This window comes from Mobula hypostoma, chromosome 15 (assembly GCF_963921235.1).
Source record: "Mobula hypostoma chromosome 15, sMobHyp1.1, whole genome shotgun sequence".
Taxonomy (NCBI): domain Eukaryota; kingdom Metazoa; phylum Chordata; class Chondrichthyes; order Myliobatiformes; family Myliobatidae; genus Mobula; species Mobula hypostoma.
In genome coordinates, this window is record NC_086111.1 from 45,503,559 (window position 1) to 45,527,714 (window position 24,156).

At 40.0% G+C, this 24,156-nt stretch overlaps 1 protein-coding gene across 4 annotated transcripts in view; it reads left to right on the forward strand.

Moving 5' to 3' along the window:
* The window catches only part of adamts9 (ADAM metallopeptidase with thrombospondin type 1 motif, 9), a 266,041-nt gene that overhangs the window by 80,845 nt on the left and 161,040 nt on the right, over window positions 1-24,156 (forward strand). For all 4 annotated transcript variants that reach the window (XM_063067960.1, XM_063067961.1, XM_063067963.1 and 1 more), the window contains 5 exons: window positions 2,264-2,359; window positions 20,365-20,531; window positions 20,639-20,768; window positions 21,460-21,586; window positions 23,200-23,410. In XM_063067960.1, the coding sequence (XP_062924030.1) occupies window positions 2,264-2,359; window positions 20,365-20,531; window positions 20,639-20,768; window positions 21,460-21,586; window positions 23,200-23,410 (731 nt within the window). The remainder of the gene's footprint in view (window positions 1-2,263; window positions 2,360-20,364; window positions 20,532-20,638; window positions 20,769-21,459; window positions 21,587-23,199; window positions 23,411-24,156) is intronic.

Consider the following 24,156-nt stretch of genomic DNA (forward strand, 5'->3'; position numbering starts at 1 on the left):
TGATTGCTCTGGATTTGGGTTGTTGTCCTGATGAAAGATGAACTTCCTCCCCAGTTTAAGCTTTCTGGTAGAGGCCAGTAGGTTTTTATCTAGGATTTTTCTGTATTTAGCAGCATTCATCTTCCCATCAATCCTGACCATATTTCCAGTCCCTGTTGCTGAAAAGCATCCCCATAGCATGATGCTTCCTCCACCGTACCTTACTGTAGGGGTGGTGTTACCTGGCTAATGTGCAGTATTAGATTTATGCAACGTGTACCACTTAATGTTGAGGCCAAAATGTTCCACTGTAGTCTCAACAGATCATAAGACCTTCTTCCACATCTTTACAGTATCATCTAAGTGATGCTTTGCAAAGTCTTGAAGGGCAAGGATATGCTTTTTTTTTAGCCAGGGCTTCTTCCTTGCCACTCTTCCATAAATACCCTTTTTGTGCAAGGCCTTGGGGATTCTGGAACCATGAACTTCATCTCCAGTTGCAGTCATTGACTTCTGCAGCTCACTCAGACTGACTATTTGCACCACAGTAGCCTCTCTTACAATTGCCATTCTACTCAAGCAACTAAGTTCAGAGGGCCAGCCTGACCTAAGCAGTGGGGCTGTGGTTTCATATGGTTTCACATTTTCACGATGGACTACACGGAGCTCTGAGGTATGTTCATTGTCTTTGAGACAGTCCCTTCTCCAGATTTCTCCTCCTCTCATTTCCATGACTTGCCTTGAAAACTCTTTTGTCTTCATTTTGGTTTGGTCTGTTGAAAATGTACCTTACTGTTGGACTTTACAGAGAGAGGGGTATCTATTTTTATGACTTAATTGAAAACAGGTGATCCTCTAATTATCTATATCATCAAATTGAATGAGTTGGTAAGGTAATATACAGTATTGCATCTGAGGAAAATTAGCATAGAAATTATGAAGGGGATGAATATTTTTTCAGCCTCATAATTTTGGTTTTTAATTTTTAGTAAATTGTTGTCAGGTTTTAGAATTTTTCTTTTGATTTGACATGATGCATAATGTTTTGTAGACCAGCTCAAAAATCTTATTTCAATATATTTTAAATTTAGAAAATGAGACAGTAAAATGTGAAAATAATCGTGGGAGCGAAATATATTAGCAATGCAATTCATTTCATTCTGGATTCCAATTAAATGACATCTGTTTATTTCATCTTTATTTATATATTTTAGTCATATTTTATTAAAACAGTAAACTTATCGTGGCCCATTCAGAAACTCTGTGGGCCCCAGTTTCTTGTCTTCCATATCTGGCACGGCCCCCGGGGGCGGGGGGGGTGGCGTCATATCGCCTACAATGAAAATTACTGGTATAAATTGTTTTATTTGATGAAATGCTGATTGATGAGCGTCATTAATATTTGCTGAAAAGCATCAATAGTCATCCTACCCGGTGAGAAATAACAATGCAGGAAACATTGATGATAGTTAAATGAATGAGCTAGTCATTACCAAAACAGGCAGAGCTTGGCCGTTGAGTGCTGTACACTGTATATAGTAATGCAATATTTTTTATTTGAAGTAGCAATCATTTCTGAACTTCTGTTCCAATTTGTATTGATTTTAAATAATTTGGCTATTTTGCTTAGAACCACTGTCTTACTAGTAGTCAAGTTCTTTTATTTTTCTGTCCATTTTGTGGGGAAGCCTGCACAAGGCTAATGTTTTTGGATTCAAACCCCTTGCTAACTGGACAACTTCAAGGAATCCACACAATATAATTACATATTCCTTCATGGAATATAGCCAGCTCCCAGCTGACAGCTAATTTTAACCAAAAACCTTTTAGGAAATTAGTAGTTATTACACAATAAATACTAATTCAAGTTATTGTGTGCAAGGTGTTGAATCGTTGTGTCATAAGGCAAATCTCTACACCATCTCATAACTCTTTCCTGCAGTCGATTATACCTTCAAAGGCCCCATTTGTACATGTTTCAGCTTTGATTTTAAGGATGAAATTGCGTATCTTCATCCAGTGCTGCTGAAAAAATGCTGACATGAAAAATTCCTGAACATTGAAATACATACAAATTCAGCAATTAACATTATCTTGTGTTTAGAAAGAGCAATTTGTTGTGATCAGAAAATCAATGTCTGTTTCCTAAAGAATAGCAGTGATTGCAACACTTCTGTAATACATGAAGACCAGTAGTTTTCAGATATGCACTTTAATACAATTTAGTACTTTACCAAGTCATTAAAATATATACTAGGAATTCCTTTTTTTTAATGTTTCCTAGGATATAATGTGGTTGTACGAATACCAGTTGGTGCTACAAATATTGACGTGCGACAGCACAGCTATTCAGGGAAGCCCGAAGATGACAACTACCTTGGTAAGTTTATTTAAAGTACAGTAAATGCATATATTTTGATACTTCCTACTAAGTCCAATAAACTTATCTGCTCATGCCAATAATTCCAAACATTACAGAATTCTAAAATCCTTGACGTGATACATGAAATAAACACTTCAATTATCCATTATCTACCTTCCTGATTTTCCATCAAATTTTTAGGGCATATAACTGCTAATGCTCAGCTCCCCTTGCCTGTTGCCTGTCACCCTGTGTTAATTCTGACATTCCCATTCTGACATGTCTATCCACGGCCTCCTCTACTGTAAAGATGAAGCCACACTCAGGTTGGAGGAACAACATCTTATATTCCGTCTGTTAGCCTCCAACCTGATGGCATGAACATTGACTTCTCTAACTTCCGCTAATGCCCCACCTCCCCCTCATACCCCATCCGATATTTATTTTTATACACACATTCTTTCTCTCACTCTCCTTTTTCTCCCCCTGTCCCTCTGACTATACCCCTTGCCCATCTCTGGGTTCCCCTCCCCCCACCGTCTTTCTCCCCAGACCTCCCGTCCCATGATCCTCTCATATCCCCTTTGCCAATCACCTGTCCAGCTCTTGGCTCCATCCCTCCCCCTCCTGTCTTCTCCTATCATTTTGGATCTCCCCCTCCCCGTCCCACTTTCAAACCTCTTACTAACTCTTCCTTCAGTTAGTCCTGACGAAGGGTCTCGGCCTGAAATGTCGACTGTACCTCTTCCTAGAGATGCTGCCTGGCCTGCTGCGTTCACCAGCAACTTTGATGTGTGTTGCTTGAATTTCCAGCATCTGCAGAATTCCTGTTGTTTACCCTGTGTTAATTTTGGAATTGTATGGGTCAGATCATGCTCGACCCACTCTGTCCCTATACTTACTGCTTGCCTTATTTCTATGATCACTTGATGTCCTTCCTAATGTCTAAGGTGTTTTAACTGTCTTAAATGCTCCTGACATTCAAAAACAGTTGAAATGGGGCCAAATAATTATTAAGAACTCTAAAAATGAATTTACACTCTTAAGAGGGAGAAATCAATTAAAAACGTCAAGATTAAACAAAATAAAGAAAGAACAAATCCACCTGCACTCACTTTTTCAGCCCTTACTGGTGAGTGCACTCATCTACCCTTCTCCACTTAACGTAACTGGGCTAGTTCCAGGACTTGACCTCCAACTCATAACTGCCTTCCATGAGACAGTGTGCTTCTGTGGAAGTCAGGATCAAGGTCACCTGCACAGTTTCTCTAATGGAATTGCCAAATGAGAGTAATATGATCTTATCCAATGTATCTTGATTTTCCTACCTGGAATATTGCATCCAAGATCTAGGAATCTGACATCATTTGTCGATATCCACTCTTCTCAGTGGTGAGGTACCCATTAAGATAGAAAATAGAGGTTTCATTATAAACTAGCATGGTATTCCTTTACATGCATCCTGGGCATTTTCTTTCCATTTTGTTAAAAAAAATCCTGATTGCTGGCTGCATCATCTTTCCAGATTTTGTTAGACATAGTCCCTGAAGTCATCCCAGAGCAGATCTGGTGTGAGCATAAAGTGCATTAAATCTTGAGTTGCCTGACTCTAATTGCAGATAATTGCACAGCTTTTGACTTTCTGCAGTAGCTATTTGTCTGTTGCTGAGTGAAACTGCTAAATTAGTGCTAATTTATAAATTAATTATGCAACAAATAATTTACTATAAGAATCCCCACCAGGCAAGGGAATTAAATTTAATGTCCTTAAATTAAACATAGATTTGAATCCAGTTTGTAGGAGCTGAAATAATAAAAGACCACAGTGACAGACTGGCAGAACTGGAAAGAATATACATATTGATTGCATGAAGTTGCTGTCAGAATTGTACTGGAGTGGTTCCTTCTCATTGAATGAACTTTAATATATTGACTAGAAAAGGCTGCAGCATAAACTATGACCATGAAGGGCATGAACAGAGATCTCTAGATGACCAGGAAATAAAAGCAGAAAGATAGTATTAAATTTATGTGAAAATAAAGTATCATCCATATATCTAACCTGCCAAGCTGTAAATATCTTCTGATCTTCTTAATAATATACATTTTATTTTCCTTTTATTTTTGCAGAATATTATCAATTCTTTAAGCAACTAAACAGTGAACTTAGAAATAACTAAAATGGCTTGTAACACTCTCAAATGGGAGACTGAAATTTTAATAAATTCTTGGCATGATGAAGTTGTATGGTTTGTAATATGGATTGATTTGGTAACACAATCTTTGCCTAATTTAAAATTTCCTGCAACAGTAATAAGTATCAGCAAGCTGGGGTAGAGGCAGGAACCATGGAGGCATGAGGCACAATGGAAGCCTTCATTGCTAATATTCTGGGATATCATTCGTTCTTAAAGTCAGCTTCTTACTTGGTTTAATGCCTGCCACTTAACCAATGGGATACTGTTTCTAAGATTTATCTATGAATGCCTGTTAATACAGGACTGTGAAAAATAAGCCCCTGCTGATATTCAGTTGAGTGTCACATCAACTGCTTTTTATTGCCCTTGTCATTCTCCACCAGCTAACCTTGATGTGGATGTAAAGTTGCTTGTTCCTAACTTAACGACTCATTTTAAGTATCATGCGGTAACATGATCTTTTTCCTACTCGTAGATCCTCCCCACAAAAACTTGCTTCCTTTTCAAATTAACCTGCAAATAACTAAAACAGAATAGCTTTCATCACCCTCATCTACAAGCAGAAGGGGGAAAGGGAGGACATTAGAAACTGGAGACCCATCTCTCTCCTGAATGTGGACTACAAGATCCTGTCCAAGGCTATCGCCAACAGGATCAAGTCTGCTCTGGGACAGGTGATCCACCTGGACCAAACCTGTGCTGTACCAGGCAGGAAGATCTCAGACAGCCTCGCGCTACTGAGGGACACCATTGCCTACGTGCAGGACAGGGGGTTGAACGCCTGCCTGGTCAGCTTGGACGAGGAGAAAGCCTTCGACAGGATATCGCACACGTACATGGCGGACGTGCTCTCCAAAATGGGATTTGGGGAGGGAATCCGGAATTGGATCAGACTGCTCTACACAGACATCCGTAGTGCAGTCCAGGTCAACGGGTGGGAAACAGACAGCTTCCCCATCAGGTCTGGAGTCAGGCAGGGCTGTCCCCTCTACCCTGTCTTGTTTGTCTGCTGCATAGAACCCTTTGCAGAAGCCATCAGGAGGGATGAGGGCATAAGAGGGGTGACGCTGTCAGGCAGTGGAGGGACCCAAGTGAAAACCTCCCTGTACATGGACAACATCACCGTCTTCTGCTCTGATCCGAGGTCAGTTCGCAGGTTGATTGGCATCTGCGAATAGTTCGAGCTAGTGTCAGGGGCCAGGGTCAACTGCACAAAGAGCGAAGCCATGCACTTCGGCAACTGGCCCAACCGATCCAGCGTCCCCTTCACCATCAGGTCTGATCACATGAGGGTGTTGGGGATCTGGTTCGGAGGGGCTGAGGCATGCAAAAAGAACTGGCAGGAGCGGACTGCTAAGGTGAAACAGAAACTGGGACTGTGGGGAGGGTGCTCCCTATCGATAACGGGCAAGAACCTGGTCATCAGGTGTGAGGTGCTCTCAGGGCTGCTGTACTTGGCGCAGGTGTGGCCCGTCCCCTGCTCCTACAGCTCGGAAATCACCCAAGCTGTCTTCAGATTCGTCTGGGGATCCAAGATGGAGTGGGTGAGATGGACCGTCATGCACAAGTCCCTGGACAACGGGGGCAAGAATGTCCCCAATGTCGCCCTCACCCTGATGGCCAGCTTCGTATGTGGCTGCATCAGGTTGTGTGTAGAACCCAGGTATGTGGGCACCAAGTACCACTGGGTGGTACCAAGCCCAGGTTCTACCTGTCACCCTGGCCACGAAGGATGGGTCTGGCCCCACTCCCGCGCAACGCCCCAGTCAGCTGGTCATTGCCGGCATACCTGTCCTATGTAGAAAAGTTCTTCCAGGAGAACGCCTTTGACCACAGGGCCATCAGGCAGTGGTCGGCACATAATGTCCTGCAGGCACTGCAGGAGAAGGACGTGATGGACACAGTGGGGTGGTTCCCTGACCAGACTGTCCAGTTCATCTGGCAAAATGCCTCATCGCCAGAGCTCACTAACAGGCACCAAGACCTTGCCTGGCTGGTGGTGAGAGGGGCCCTCCCAGTCAGAGCCCTCCTGTACGCCCGGAACGGCTCCTCCACACCCCACTGCCCACGGGAGGACTGCAGTGAGGAGGAATCTGTGACCCACCTCTTTGCACACGGTCAGTTCGCAAAGAGGGTGTGGAAGAGGATGGACGGGCTAGTGTCACGTTTCATCCCCAGCAGCTGCGTAACAGAGGACTATCTGAACCACGGGCTGTTCCCGGGGACGCACACGGAGACCAACATCCGGTGCTGCTGGCAGATCATCAACTCGGTGAAAGACGCTCTTTGGTCGGCCCGAAACTTGATGATCTACCAGCACATGGAGATGTCCGTGGGAGAATGCTGCCAACTGGCACATTCTCGGCTGCAGGAGTACGTGCTGAGGGACGCAGTGAAACTTGGTGCAGCCACCGCAAGGGCCTGGTGGAGAAAGACCACGGTGTAGGTTTCTCCACCCGTGGGAGTGGGAGGGGTCAGGGGGCGGGGAGTATACCCCTCAACAAGGATGTGGTAAGGTGAACAACTGGAGTGCCACGTGGGTGGCCATAAATATGGATAGGTACTGACTATAATGGAAACGTATTTAAAGGATGGAAAGTTATTGAATGGTTTATTGTATATAATTTTATTTTTGAATAAAGTATATTTTGAAATTAAAAAAACAATAGTTTTCTGCATTTCAGTCACAAAGTTTTGATGCTTTGCCTTAATATCCTTAATGCATTTGTACTATATGAAAACTTGATTAGATAACTGTGAAAATATTGATCAAATCAATCCCATCAGTGAATTTTCATCTTTTAAAGCAATTTGTTCTTTTAATTATCAGAATAAAGTTGTGAAATAGAACTCATTTTATTGTTGAGTTTGCTGCTTAGTATAACCCAGGAAAAAATAGATGAAAATTAGATAGACTATATTAATGCCATCACCAATATCTGTGCAACAATCTGTATTTGACAACCGTTTCAGCTCAACTTGCCTTTTGCTCCTGAAATCCTTTACAAAAGGTGGCTTCCTTTGTTCTGCGCAAATTGGAGATAATCTAACATCTCCAGTGGATCAATTTAAGATACATTAAATGCAATGAAGATTATAATCTTAGGCCTCATTTCAGAACATTCCAGGTCATGAATGGGAAATGAATTAAAATCTTCAGACAGGGCAACAAATACCCCTGTGTGCTTGGGTATTTTAGACATGAATTTAAGCATGGCTGGTTGAATTACAGCTGCTTCTCTGCAAATAAACCAATTAAATGTAAAGGGATTATGTGAAGGCATCCATGTGACTTTAAGGAATGAAATTGGAATTTGTGCAAGTAACAATATTAGCAGTGATGTGCTATAAAGTACTGTTAATGAGGCAATTGCAATTGTCATTTGAAAAGATTTAACTACAACTGTATGTAAAACAAAATCTGTGAATTTGTAACATTGAAGCTGTGGCTGTCCACTAGGCCTTTTGGCCATGTATGTAGTAGATTACTAAATACATTGCTTGCTATTTAAAAATCCGAAAGAAAAAAAATGCTCATTTTTTTGTATTTCTGTGTCATCTGAAAATACAGATTTTGAGATTAAAGTCCATATACAAGATGACATAGAAATACTAAATCTGACCATTATCCCCCAAATTCCATTCTTTGATAATTCATGACTATGGTATTAGATGAGGTAGAAATTTGTGAAGAATAATGTCAATTTTCTGCAAGATGTTCTTTTCATTGCTCTTGTTTTTGATTCAAATCAGTTTTTTAACTTTTTACTCTGCTTTTCTTGTGTTATGTTACTTAAATGGAACAGGCATCCTGACTTCAATCCTGAATCTCACAATCAATTTTGATTTTTTTTCTCCACGTAACTTTTCTAAACCAGAAGTGGGAACTTGAGATTAGTATAAAATTTGACAGTTACAGACCAGATACTTGCATCTGTATATTTCTCCACTGGGGCTCTGGGTAACCTTTTCCACTGGAGAGTCATCTAAGAGAGAACAGAATCCACAAGTGAGAAAACTGTTAAGGCAATCTGTGCTCATATATGTCATTTTTGCTTAGTCTGCCTGGTTTTAGGTGCACAAACCTTTAATTTTATTTTTGCTTAAGTATGTAGAATAGTCACTGTTAAAGCCAATTTGGCTGGATAACTAGATTGTGGTAATACCCTGGGTTTTGTTGTCAACGTAAACGAAAGGCTGCTCATTACATACTTATCCATGCTTTGTGATCACTGGAACAAGGAGTAATTAGAAACTTCTATCAGCCTAAAAGCCTCTTAGGCGGATTTGGAACCTGTGTTAACAAAGCGTGCAACCAGACATCCCCTTAACAAATCCAAATTTTAAATTTCTCATTGAGACATTGTAAGTCTCCGTTAGTAGAGTAAATTTGGTGACAATTCAAAAAAGGAAAATTAAGTTATGATGTTTTTAGGAAACAAAAACATCAAAGAGATAACATCAAGCATTGAAATCATTAAATTCCAACCTGAGAGTATCCAACAATAACAATTAAAAATCTTAAAGGGAATTTAAAACTTCATCAAAATTAAAATTCAATTCGAGAGGTTGTTGGGCCATCCTTAAGATTTACCAAGGTAGTAAAACTGCAATGGCAATAGAACAGAGGTGCCCTTTTTGTTTTTGGCAAGTTTACTAAGAATTCATTATGTTAGTGTCACAACATCAATCCTTTCCTAGTGTTGAAATGTCAAGAGCCTCTGTGGAATATTGGTTGTGCAATTTCCAAGCAAGATGCTACTCTCACATGTAACAGTAAATGAAAAATATACTATGGTTATTTATTAATTCAGATCCTGAAACAGTTACTTTTCACTACTGAACATGTCTGAAATGTAATTTTCAAAGGTGCTAAGGCCAGGTGCACTTCTTTCCAGAGATATCCTTGGAAATGTTGTGCAGGTCAATCTCTATGCGTTAAAAAATGAAGTAAAATGTTTTCATTTATATGCATCTGATGTGATGACAAATAGAGGCTCCAAATTGTCTAGTGAAATAACATTGTACTTCCCTGTTCGCTAGTGACAAGATATTAATTTCCTTTTGTGAATAATGCTTTGTCCATGCATTGATCAAAATATTTACGACATTGATATGGTTATTTTACATGTAGCCATGAATCATTTAAAAAAAAGAGGAAGCTAAGCAGAGTGCTGACAGCACGGCCTGGTTGAGGAACAGGAAATGTGATATGAGCTGCTTGCACTTGCTTTTCATTTGGACTTGATCCAGTGATGATGTATATGACTGAAATGAAAACTGGAAAATAATTAAATAGATTAATTCACTGAGGCAATAAAATTAAGAGGTAATAAGTCGCTTTGCAAATGAAGTCAGCACTATGATGCTGAGGGGGAAATTTAGAAGTACAGTTAGAGTTGATTTGAACTCTTCTTACAATACAGTCACCCATCCAATCAAGTTAATATGAGAGTGGATTTTCTAGTCCATCAGACAGACTCTGTCTTGTCAGTCAAAATGAGCAATGTATTATCTCTATATTGTAGAGCTAAAAGTCTACTTTACCGTGCTATAGAAAAATAAAACTAGATAAAAATTTGGACAACTTTCACAATTATAATGATGAATTCATTAAATAAGCTTCTGTTCCTATTGTATGCTGTCTTCAAAGTTTAGTTAAACTTTTGAAATTTTTGATGGACAGAGATCATATACAATTTGGTGGGAATTGTTTCTCCTCTGTGAATTAGACATGAAGTCCAATAAACGTGATCATACCTTACCAGTTTCTCTGGTTCTAAATAGGCACAAAAGGATTAAATCTGGCAGTAGGAGGGGCACACTTGTTATATGTTGGACATGTTTGTGTGGTTCACTTTGCTTGAGACTATACCATTGCCATCCAGGGTGCATAAAAGATCTAGTTGAATCAACATCTAAGGAATTAAGATTAGCATTATTGTTTGGCCATCGTGATCCAACACTTGACTCAACTAGTAGATCACTTCTCACTCATTGGCAGGAGTGATCAGAATCCGATTTATTGTCATTGATTTATACGACATGAAATTTGTTGTTTTGTGACGACAGAGCAGTCAAAGTTATAAAGTTAATAAAAATTATTATAAGTGATTACTTCAGTGCAATTTAAAGGGTTAATCCATTACTGAAAGATGAGTAACACACACAAGATGCCAGAGGAACAGCAGGCCAGCATGGCATGGAATTTATTTCTCCCTCCCGCCTTTCCTTTACGGCGTGACCCAACGAGTCCACACGGTATGGAAAAGAGTACAGTCGCCGTTTCAGGCCAAGACCCTTTGGCAAGACTGGAGAAAAATGCTGAGGAGTAGATTTAAAAAGTGGGGGGAGTGGAGAGAGAAACACCAGGTGATCGGTCAACCCTGGAGGGGGAGGGGTGAAGTAAAGAGCTGGGAAGTTGGTTGGTGAAAGAGATACAGGGTTGGAGAACCCCTATGAATGGCCACCCATTTTAATTCTGTTTCCCATTCCCATTCCGAAATGTCTATCCATGGCCTCCTCTACTGTCGCGATGGGGCCAACTCATGCTCAGGTTGGAGGAACAACACCTTATATTCCATCTGGGTAGCCTCCAGCCTGATGGCATGAATATCGATTTCTAGTACTGGCCCCCCTCCCCCAACTTCACCATTATCTATCCCCCTTTCCCTCTCTCACCTTATCTTCTTACCTGCCCATTGCCTCCCTCTGGTGCTCCTCCCTCCTTTTCTTTCTTCCATGGTCTTCTGTCCTCTCTTATCAGACTCCCCCTTCTCCAGCCTTGTATCTCTTTCATCAATCATCTTCCCAGCACTTTACTTCACCCCTCCCCCACCCGGTTTCACCTATCACCTTGTGTTTCTCCCTCCCCTCCCCCCACCTTGGAACTCAACTCCTCATCCTTTTCTCTCCAGTCCTGCTGAAGGGTCTTGGCCCAAAGCATTGACTGTACTCTTTTTTCATAGATGCTGCCTGAGTTCCTCCAGCATTTTATGTGTGTTGCTTAGATTTCTAGCATCTGCAGATATTCTCTTTCTTGTGACTGGAAGATGAATCACTCTTTGTCCTTTGAGGCTATTGGTCAATTTCTGGTTACTATTCACAGTGTTGTTTCACTGAGGTTACTTAATTTTAATACTGTTGTATTATTTGTGGCTGTCTTCCATGTGTTTCTGTAAAGCATCTGGTTTCTGAAAAGCACTTGGTTGTCTGGTGAGGCTGCCTTTGATGCTAGAGGAACAGGTGAGCAGCAGAGAAAATAATGAAGTGCAGATCATGAGGGGGTCAAGACAGTGAAGAGCAAGAAGCTCGGGTTGCTATGCTATATGTTACATTCGGGGAGCATTTCAATAGATATGGGAATTACTTCAAGAGGACGAAATATAAAAGCAAAGATGTAATGTTGAAACTTTATAAAACACTGGTGAGACCTCACTTGGAGTGCTGTGAGCAGTTTTGGGCCCCTTACCTTAGAAAGGGTGAGCTGAAGCTGGAGAGGGGTTCAAAAGACGTTGACGAAACTGATTCCAGGATTGAATGGCTTGTCATATGAAGACTGTTTGATGGCTCTGGGCCTGTATTCTCTAAAATTCAAAAGAATGAGGTGTGACTTCATTGAAATTTATAAGATGGTGAAAAGTCTTGATAGAGTGGATGTGGAGAGGTTGTTTTCTATGGTGGGAGAGTCTAAGATCAGAGGACATACTTCAGAATAGAGGGACGTCCTTTTAGAACAGAGATGAGGACGAACTTCTTTCGCCAGAGAGTGATGAATCTATGGAATTCTTAGACACCGGCAGCTGTGGAGGCCAAGTCTTTATTGTTAGTTAAGGCAGAGGTTGATAGATTCTTGATTGGTCAGGGCATGAAGGGATATGGGGAGAAGGCAGGAGATTGGGGCAGGAGAGGAAAATTGGATCAGCCATGATGAAATGGTGGAGCAGACTCAATGGGCCAAATGACCTAATTCTCCTCCTATATCTTATGGTCTTATGGTCTTATTATCATTAATAAGGTTATAATCACATTGCACCACCAAGTATTGTGATAAAATGAATCAAGCACTAAGATAACTAGTGGTTATCAAAGCTATGGGTCCCTTAATCTTTATAAGTTCCTTTCAAGTAGCAGATGGTAACATTGGTAACATATCCACTGATATCCACTGCGGTTTCAGTGAGGTCTCTTAAGACTAAATCTGAAGGAAAACACACACTCAAAATTCTGGAGGACCATATGAGGGCCTTGGCCCAAGATGTTGTCTATTCATTCCCTCCATAGCTGCTTCCTGATTTGCTAAGTTCCTCCATAATTTTGTGTGTGCTGCTCAAAATTTCCAGCACCTGTAGAATCTCTTGTGTTTATGATCTAGAGGGAAATCTACTTTTCTTTTTTCTTAGAAACATGATGCAAAATAGGATAGTAGTTGGCTCTGCCTGTGTGTCAGGCCTTCCTGTGAGTGCATACCTGACATGGACTGCATTAACACTGGTGTGCACTTCACCATACCAGGCTAACAGCTTTGTCAGTTGAAAGGATTCTATACTTTCAATGTGTATCCTGGTTTGCATCTACAAGAAGCACACCATGTAAATCCATGCCCAGTTTCCACATTCAACAAGCACCAGTCTTCTATGATACCTTAATAGCTACTGGGCAGTCAGTCTGCAGCTGAGCTATTGGTTGATAAGGAGGAGCTTTACGAAGCAGAGAAAGAGTGGATGAGGCATAAATCCCACCATGTCCATTTAATAGAGCTCCCAGACAGTAGTTACTATTGACCTGAACTTCAACGTATTCACTCTCCTATACAGTCCATCCTCAAAACAACTACAGTCCCACAATTATTACTACCAACCTTGCTAATACTAACCCATTGATTCCATCAGTCTAAGCTTAGTTCATTAAGCAGACCAAGTGACAGATATAGAAGAACAAACAAATTCTTAAAACCAGAACAAAAGAAATTAAATTTACCAATATCATCTCCATCTGAATTAACAAAATTTATCATTTCTAAATATACCAACCTTCATAATTGTCCTTTAAAATTGCCTATCTTCTTTCATGCTTATTTTATGTTTTTTCCCTATTTGGGAGATGGTACTAATTTTTTTTTTGGTGATACAGTACTTTAATAGTTTAGAAGGATGACTTCAAGCTGCTATAAGCCTTGGGAGCCCAGCTGCATACTGCAGCATTATAACTATTGACCATAACACAAGAGTAAAGGAAGAATGGGAGGCAGAGGTTTATGCTCAACAGACAGGTCTTTATCTATCACAGAGGCACCCATTGTTACTATTCAAGGTGAGAGTGAGCTGGAGGTGATAAGGTCGTAGATTGTGTAGGAGTCAGAAGCCTGATGCTTCTCAGTGGGGTTCAGGTTCGGGGGTAAGTATGAGGAGGTGATATTAGAGGAAATATATGTGACATTTGTACGAATTATGCGGTTCTCATATACTTGGGACAAATACTAGATATACATTCCAAGATCTGGCTATTGAACTGGTTTGAAACTTTTCATCAAAAAATTATCTTTTTTGACAAAGGAGCTCAGCTACTTGTTCCCTATTTTCAAGATCGCAAAGCAAGCTTGCAAGAGATTTCTTAGCTTGGCTGTAGCAATGTAAATAGGGATAAACCCACCCTGGAATTCCAATCATGCCAAGCATATACCTGTCTGTGTTCCTCCAGGCAGACAGTCAGTCTATTCCCTGTACAGCTAGATGGCAGGACTAGAATGCTTCATATCTGACACCATTTAAAGGCAGCAGAAATATATAGAAATGCTGCCTGAAAGTAGAGAATGTGGTACATGGCTACACACATCTGTACATCCATCCCCACATAACAAATGGGTTCCAATGTATTTTTACAGACATCCATAAATTTATTTTGTCCATTAGTGGAAAATACATAGAAACACTCACTATGCCTAATATCACATTGGATTACAAGCCCCATATTGCCAATGAAGACATACAGCTGGCTTTTCACCAAAGGAAGAGCAAAACCTTGTTGAACCTATAAATCATTAACCCTAAGGCTGGGAGTTTCTCGGAATTATTTGACCAATTTTCAGCTACCCATACAATATATAAATTCATCCACTGGTTTTGTTGCTACTCATTCATTGGGACCTAGTTACACATGTCTATAAAAGTCTCATTTAGGACCTATGTAATTTCACAGTCTTGACTTATTTCAGGATGAATTATTCAGTGCATTATAAATTAAGCAGTTAGCTGAATCTCCAGCAAAATGTGAAAAGATAGATTCCACCAGTGACACTAAACATTGCAAAGGTTTTAATTGTTGCAAAATGTCAAGTACATTTCGTGTTTTAACTGTTGAAAACAAATGGAAATGAACTGGAATTCTCCAACAATGTCTGAGAATGCATGACCTAACGTCAATCAGAGCTCTGTGCAAATTTATCATTTAAGTAATTTTGAATCTATTTATTGATAATTGAATACTCAAACTTGCAAACCAGATAGACATACATCTTTAAATATTTAAATATATTATAATGTTGTTGCAATGTATTTTAAAAAGTGATATAAAATAACTATAGGGTGCAGAGAGAGGTTGTCTATATAACTATAATTTTTGCATGGTTATTGAGTATTGCATGAAATATATTTGAGAAACCAGGAGCTTCAGAAGATGTGTTAAACCTTTAATAAAGACTATCTACAACATAAACTTATATTTGTTACCCTACCATTGCATCATTACATCACAATTACAAAGATTTGGTTGAGAGACGGACAGGATTAGTTGCTTGATATACTGGTGTTTGATATTTCAGAAAAATTAGAGTAGTGGGGTGAGGTTAGTTACACTGTTAATCAGGATCAATATCACAGCTACACTCAGAGGGGACAAAATGGAGGGCTTAGCTACTGAGGCTTTATGGGTAGAATTCAAAACTGAGAAAGGTTCAATCCCTCTGATGAGATTATAGCCACCTGGATGTTGAGAAGCAGATATGCAGGCAGATTAGGGAATGGTGTAAAAGCAACAGTTCAAGGTTCACAGTAAATTCATTATCCAAGAACATATTGTATATGTCACCATATCCTACCCTGAGATTCATTTTCTTGAGGGCATTCATATTACATAGGAAGAAACACAATAGTATCAATGAAAAACCACACTCGACAGAGACAGACAAGCAACCAATGTTCAAAAGACAATAATCTGTGCAAGTACAAAAAGAAAAGAGAAAAAAAACTAATAATAATAAATCAGCAATAAACATCAGGAACGCTGGTTCTAGAGTCCTTAAAAGTGAGCCCATAGGTTGTGGAATCAGTTCAGTGTCAGGGTGAGTGAAGTTAATCCCGCTGTGCAGTGGTCCATTGTTAAGAGTGTTCAGGCTTTAGTTTAAGAGGCTTAGGCAAGAATAGGCGGATGGTCCAAGTACAGTACTGTGCAAATGTCTTGGACTCGTGTATATATATATATATATATCTAATGTGCCTAATACTGTATTTGTCAACCTGGAGTGGAGAGCGGGTTTGTAAATCTGGCGGGAGCAAAGGATATTGCCAATGGTGAGGGTGGAGTGCGGCAGGAGGGGTGTGGTGACACAGGTGGCAGAGATGGAGTATCAGGAATGGGGTGTGGTTTGGGTATAGACACACCCAGCCCTGAGACACCAGGCAAGTTAATTTGATTCTAAACAATTGGTTTATGATCATTACAGAATGTTTCACTAGTGCTTCCCGCTGCTTCCCCTCTCCCTTCCCCTTTTGTAACCATGGTTCCCCTCTTCTTTCCCCCTTCCCTCTCTCATCCACAACAGAGACCCATATCAAAATCAGGTTTATCATCACTCACATATGTCATTAAATTTGTTTTTTTTTTTGCAGCAGCAGTATAGTGCAATACATAAAATTACTACAGTACTGTGCAAAAGTCTTAGGCATCCTAGCTATGTAACAATGGGTCCAAGGTTGGTGGTATGTTGTTTGAATGAGATGTGGGAAATCTGAGGGATCTACAGTCTCTTTGTTAACTACATCTGCATGAGCTGCACCGGGCTGCAGCTCCTTAGAGACCATGTTAGAGAACTGGAGCTGCAGCTCGATCACCTTCAGCTCATATGGAAGAATGAAGAAATGATAGATGGGAGCTACAGGGAAACAATCACCCTTAAGTTGCCGGAGGCATGTAGCTGGATGACAGTCAGGAGAGAGAAAGGGAATAGGCAGCCAATGCAGGGTATTCTTGTGGCTGTTCCCCTCAATAATAAGTATACTGCTTTGGATACTGTTGGAGAGGCAACCTACTGGAGGTTGTTATTATGGGTAACTTCAACTTCCTTAACGTAGACTTGGGAAATAGGGAGGAAGCAGAAAGAGCCTCTTGCTAGATATGGGGCAGGCGAGAGGAGTTGAGTTGTAAATCAGGAGCAGATGGGCAGTGACCTGGCTACAACTGCAGACCATCAACTGAAGAGTGTAGTGGTTTAGGGTCAAAATACTCTATGAAGGTTGGGCACCACCTGACGACATCTGCTCCTGGCCAAAGACTACAGTTACCTCATCAGGTGACTGCAGAGAGCAAGCAAGAAGTTTCAGGGCAGAATTTATTAGGTGCATCCACCTGGTTTCTTAAATCAGTATGTTGATACCTAACAGAGAAGGTGCAATACTGGATGTAATATTGGGAAATGAGCTTGGCTATGTGACTGGTCTTTCAATGGGAGAACAGTTATGTAGTGACTGACTACAACTTCATAAGCTTTAAGATAGCTATAGGGTAGAGTAAGTAGACCATAAGTCAAAGGAGCAGAAGTCGGCCATTCGGCCCATCGAGTCTGCTCCACCATTTTATCATGAGCTGATCCATTCTCCCATTTAGTCCCACTCCCCCGCCTTCTCACCATAACCTTTGATGCCCTGGCTACTCAGATACCTATCAATCTCTGCCTTAAATACACCCAATGACTTGGCCTCCACTGCTGCCCGTGGCAACAAATTCCATAGATTCACCAGCCTCTGACAAAAAAAATTTCTTCGCATTTCTGTTCTGAATAGGCGCCCTTCAATCCTTAAGTCATGCCCTCTCGTACTCCCCCTTCATGGGAAACAACTTTGCCACATCCACTCTGTCCATGCCTTTCAACATTTGAAATGTTTCTATGAGGTCTCCCCTCATTCTTCTAAACTCCAAGGAATACAGTCCAAGAGCGGACAAACGTTTCTTATATGTTAACCCTCTCATTCCCGGAATCATTCTAGTGAATCTTCTCTGTACCCTCTCCAACGTCAGCACATCCTTTCTTAAATAAGGAGACCAAAACTGCCCACAGTACTCCAAGTGAAGTCTCACCAGCGCCTTATAGAGCCTCAACATCACATTCCTGCTCCTATACTCTATTCCTCTAGAAATGAATACCAACATTGCATTCGCCTTCTTCACTACTGACTCAACCTGGAGGTTAACTTTAAGGGTATCCTGTACGAGGACTCCCAAGTCCCGTTGCATCGCAGAACTTTGAATTCTTTCCCCATTTAGATAAGAGTCTGCCCGTTTATTTTTTCTGCCAAAAAGTAGGGACATTGCCAGGAACTTTAAACTGGAGAAGAGCAAATTATGAGAGTATTAGATAGCAACTAAGGAGTTTAAATTGAGAACATCTATTTTGGGCAAACGTATAATACTTATTGGTTCATTCCATTGACTGGCATCTTAAATATTCTGCCTTCTTAACCCTGTTTGGGTTTCTGGCATGTTAGTTATTTCTTGATCCGAAGAATATGTGGATTCCCAATTCAGTTCACTTGTACTCCGTGTCCAACTCTGGAATAAGTTCTTCATACTTCCGTTTTTCCATGTAATCATTTGGGTTGAATTATTCATATTTTCCTCCATGTAAATCAATGTTATCTTTCATTATTTCTGTAAATTGCACTATCACACATCTGTGCATTTTTCTTATTCGGTGGTATTGGACCTTTTCTCATTACTTTGCTTTTTCCCAATGAGTTGCAAATGGGAACCTCATGTTTTTTCAACTGCTATCCCTCCATGAATATATGTCCCTCCATTGACTTAAATGCTTTCAAAGTTGGCGAAATCCTGTGGTGGATGTGACGTTGTACAATACTCAAATAGGAAATTAGCTTGAGTTCTTTGTTAGTGTGAGTATAGTTGCATCATTGATGGCTGGATGGTTTGAGCATATTAATATATATTTGATCTGCTTCCTCTGCAAAAACATTATAGTGATGCAAACATGATTTTGATTTGTTTTCCAGGTATGCTATAAGTTGCTGAAATCAATCCCAGCTTCTTGATTGCACATTGTGGGTGGTTACTGACATCCATTTAGAAGTAGTGCAGATAAAGACTGGAAAGTCTCTTTGGGTAGAAATCACCGTGGGCCTGATGCTCTTTTTCTGCATTCTTCATAGAATATCTTCCAATACCTGACCAATATAGAGTAAAGCTTCCAAAATCCCCTATCCAACAAGTTGGAAAAACCAGTAGTCTCCTAACTGGGTGTTAAGTCTTGTGAGCTCTTTCACACACCAGAGTCCATAATGTCACACTCCTTTTCGCGCACCAGGTCCTCATTTCTCGCCCTCGTTTTTATACCCTGGATCTCTGGTTCCCATATTCCCACACACCGGGACTCCATTTCCCACACTCTCTTTCACATACTGGATTTCCAGTTCCCACATTTTCTTTCATACTGCAGGGTTCCTGTTCCCTCACTCCCTTGATGTGACTGATAACAGCACTCACTCTATTGTTTCAGACATCAAATGCTTCACTGCCAATTGCTAAATCTGGTTTAAATGCCTAAGAATACTCAATCACAGAGTAAAGGGATCTGAACAGAGCCTTTTGATTTCTTCACTTTAGCAATGGTATATGATTTATGCCAATGGCTAGATGGTGTTGGCTCTCTTTGTCCACGGTATATTGAGCATGTATATGTGATGCGTAACGTTGTGCGAGCATGGGCCAGGAAAGCTCACATTCTGAGAAATAACTTTCAAAAAGTAAACTTGGTATAACCACTTAAAGGGATAAAAGTCATGCAAAAATCTAATGTTTATCTTGCACAATATTTATTGAGCTGAGTAAACTGTGTGTATTCATTTTATGTTCTTGGTTATAAAAGATTTACAGTGCTTCTCAAAGGAATGTGACAGATCATGTCTTCCTGAGGTGCTCTGCTTTCTGCCCTACATATTGCATAGGCTTGATTGGTAATACAGAGTTAAACAACTGTACTTCGATTATAATGCTTAAAAACACTTGACTGCATCTGAGTAATTGCTTACTGATGTAGTCATTTAGTTTTGAGCTGCAGTTCAAAATGCTACGTTCAGATAAAGTAGCTTCTTGTCCAGAATTTTCCAATTTTCACTGTCCAAGCAAATAATAAATAATAAGTCTATTTTATTCATTATGCTCTGCTTTTTAAAATGTCAGTTGATTGATAGGGTCTAGATGAAAGAAGTGGAAATGAAATAATGAAAAAACCAACTCAGGAAATAGTGTAAATAATCACTTATGTGTGAAGTTGTGCAATAAGTTACTGGTTCACAGGCCATTATGGTTTCAAGGCATTCAGGCAAAAAGCTTTCAAATCCCACAGGCATTGTTAACTCTCTGTTCCCCATTTTTAATCAGGTAAAGCATCTGACTGAGGAATGGTGAAGAAGATAACAATTATATCTCAAAACTTAAACTATTAGCATCATACTCTGAATATGCTTACATAATACATGCTGGAAATAATTAGGGGACTTTTTTGCCTTTTATAGATAAATTTACTTTTTCTTTTCTCAGCTTTGGCTAACAGTCGAGGAGAATTCCTTTTAAATGGAGATTTTGTGGTGAGCATGTTTAAAAGGGAAATTAAAGTCAAAGGAGCTGTAATTGAATATAGTGGGTCAGATAATGGAGTGGAAAGAATCAACTGTACCGATCGGATTGAAGAAGAGCTAATAGTTCAGGTAACTTAATATGCATGTTTAACCTTTGCTCAAAATATTATTTCCTGTTGTAGATTTCCTTCCACAAAAGTTGATTAGTTTTTTTAATATTGCACTTTTCATGTAAGGTTTTGTCCGTGGGAAATCTATACAATCCCGATGTGCGATATTCATTCAACATTCCAATTGAAGATAAGGCACAACGTTATTTTTGGGATCAGTTTGGTCCTTGGCAGGATTGCAACAGACTTTGCCAAGGTAAGATGCTCCATAATTCTCTTCAAAATATCTGTAAAGCAAACCAACATTCCTGCCCGTTAGTAACTTATTTTGCTAATTAATAGTTTGAAATTGTGCTGATAAGATTTTTCTAAGCGAGCTGTCATAAACAGTTATCATTGTAACCCTCAGGTCTGGCTAGCGGCTTAATCTAGGGGAAGACAGCCCCCGGCCTGGCCAAACTTAGGAAATCTTCTTTGGGTGGATGCTGCAAGATGTGTTCCCGTTACAAATCCGTGCCACAAAATAACAAACAGTACACAATATGCAATTAACCATTTGAGCTTTATAATTCTTAATTTGACTATATGGTTAGTAATGAAACAAAAAAGGAAAAGGGCCCCTTCTCATGAAACAGAAGCTCACGGTTCCATCACGGTGTCGCTGACCCTTGGAGCCTCGCTCATGTCCACTCCGTCTGGCGGTCTACCAACCCCCTCCATTCGCATCTTCTCTCTTTATCTCTTGCCTACAAACTACCACAAATCCCTTCTCTCAGTCTCACTAGAAAGAAACAACATGCCTCTCATTGGATGGCACACATTTCAAAGCCCCCGTTATCTCTAGTCATAACCCAAACATTACTGGTACAGAGAAACCATTACATTAACAGTGAAACCTTACAGCACGTTACATCATTATTCTCTAACGTCAACTTGTGTTTAAACAGGTGAGAGGAAGAGAAGACCTATTTGTACCAGAGAAAGTGATCGGTTGGTTGTCTCTGATCAAAGATGCGATCAAATTCCCCGTCCAGCTCCAATTACTGAATCATGCAATACAGAATGTGAAATACGGTACAAAATATTGATACTTTACATTTCCTGTTAAAACAGCTTAGCTTACAAAATTCACCATTTGCCTATTGTGCACACCTATCCAGACGTGTGCCACTAAAATGGCACAGGTACATAACCTATGATAGAATCCTTATTGTTAGTGTCTATATGGTTGTACAGTTTCAAACTTCCCTTTATAATAGTTGTCTGGGCATTGACAACAATTGTCATCTATTTTCACACTCACAGCACTATCTCCAGCGTTTCTCAAAACTCAGTTCTTTTCCCTCCCCTTATTGCCCCTGATGACATGATGAAAGGAGATTTTTATATCATACAGTGTAATTGTCCTGTGTTTTGTAATCTCCTATCGTTGAAAACTGCGTGGTCCCAGCACAATGTCCCTGAGGCATGTATAACCCATTTTTCACATGGGACTTTAAAATGTTTGGTTATCAATCCTGCACAAAGCAAGTAAAGGCCTTTGTGAAGAATTTAAATCATAAGGCCCTACTGTAATATTCCTGTGCTGGTAGATCAATCAGCAGTAAATGCAGTATGGCAGAGTAAACTTCTTAAAGAAGAAATATCTGCATAATGTAGTATCTTTATAGATCTCTGGAGAACCCACAATTGTTCACAGCCAATTAAATGCTTTTGAATTAGTGACATTGACGTAATGTAAGAAATTTAGCAGTCGATTTGCAATTAGCAAAACTGCAGTGGAGCAAGCACCGTATAGTCTACTTAGTGACGTTGGTTGTGAAAATAGGAATGTCCGGACAATCAGAGAAGCCACATAGGTCTTAGTTTAAAGGATTTACCAGAAAGGTGGCACCTCAGAACTGTAATGAAGTAGCATCTGAGGTTTTGTGCTGAACCTCAACACACAACCACAACTTAAAGTTGAGCTGCCTCTCAGCAGACTGTCCACTACTGAAAATAGCTTATATTTTCTGCACACTGTGCAGAACCATAGATTAACAGTATATAGCATGGGAATAGGTTCTTCAACCCTACTCATCTGTGCTGACTAAGGTGCCTACTCGAACTAGTCTCATTTTGCTTTGTTTGTCCCTTATCCAGCTAAACCTTTCAGACATTCATATGACTGTTCAAAAATCTTTTACACGTTGTGATTGTTTTTGCCTCTGCACACTCATTTCATATACCCACCACCTTTTGTGTGAAAGGTAGTCTCTTGGATCATCTTTAAATCTTTTCCCTTTTACCTTTGCCAAGATGTGCCCTTTGCTTTTAGATTCCCTACCCTAGAGGAAAAGCCTGTCACCTTCCATCTCATTTATACCCCTCCGAATTTTAAAAACCTCCTTAGCCTCCTTTGCCCAGGGAGAACAGTTCCATCCTGTTCAGTCTTTCCTGATAACTCAAAACCCTCCAGTCCTAGCCTTGTGAATCTTTCCTGCACTTTATCTAACTTAATCACATCCTTCATACAGTATAACAACTGTGATAAATAAATACTCTAAGCAATTATTTCTATCAGCTGCAAATGTACAAAAATAATAAGCAGGATACTTTTCAAAGAATGTCCAGCATATTATTTTACCCTAATGGTAATACATTCGCTCCAAGCTAATTAATAAAATGCACTGCTTACTCTGGAACAGATGGCATATTGCTAGAAAAAGTGAATGTACAGCCCAGTGTGGGCCTGGCTATCGGAATTTGGACATCTACTGTGCAAAATATAGTAGATCAGATGGGAAGACAGAAAAAATAGATGAGAGGTACTGCAGCTATCAAGCAAAACCAGATAATAAGGAGGCATGCCGTGGTGATTGTAATGCAGGAGGATGGCAGTATTCATCATGGTCTGAGGTGAGTCATTTCCTAAAACACTCTTTTTGGAGAATATTGACAATATTTCTAATGAGTAATTATGAGAAAAGAATCAATGACATATAGAAGCATAATTATTTTATAAAATTGTGCAAATTTTATAGAATTTTATAAAAAGGGTTCTAAGAATAAACCTAGCAATTGTCAGCCTGTGAGTTTGACATCAGTGGTGGGTAAATTGATGGAAAGTATTCAAATTGATGGAATATATATATAATTATCTGGATAGACAGGGTCTGATTAGAAACAGTCAACATGGACTTGTGCATGGAAAGTCATGTTTGACAAATCTTACCGAATTTTTTGAAGAGGTTACTATGAAAGTTGACGAGGGTAAAGCAGTGGATGTTGTCTATATGGACTTCAATAAGGCCATTGACAAGTTTCCACATGGAAGGTTAGTTAGGAAGGTTCAATCGTTAGGCATTAATATTGAAGTAGTAAAGTGGATTCAGCAGCGGCTGGATGGGAGACGCCAGAGAGTAGTGGTGGATAACTGTTTGTCAGATTGGAGGCTGGTGACTAGTGGTGTGCCTCAGGGATCTGTACTGGGTCCAGTGTTGTTTGTCATATATATTATTAATCTGGATGATGGGGTGGTAAATTGTATTAGTAAGTATGCAGATGATACTAAGATAGGTGGACTTGTGGATAATGCAGTAGGTTTTCAAAGCTTGCAGAGAGAATTAGGCCAGTTAAAAGAGTGGCTGAAAGATGGCAGATGG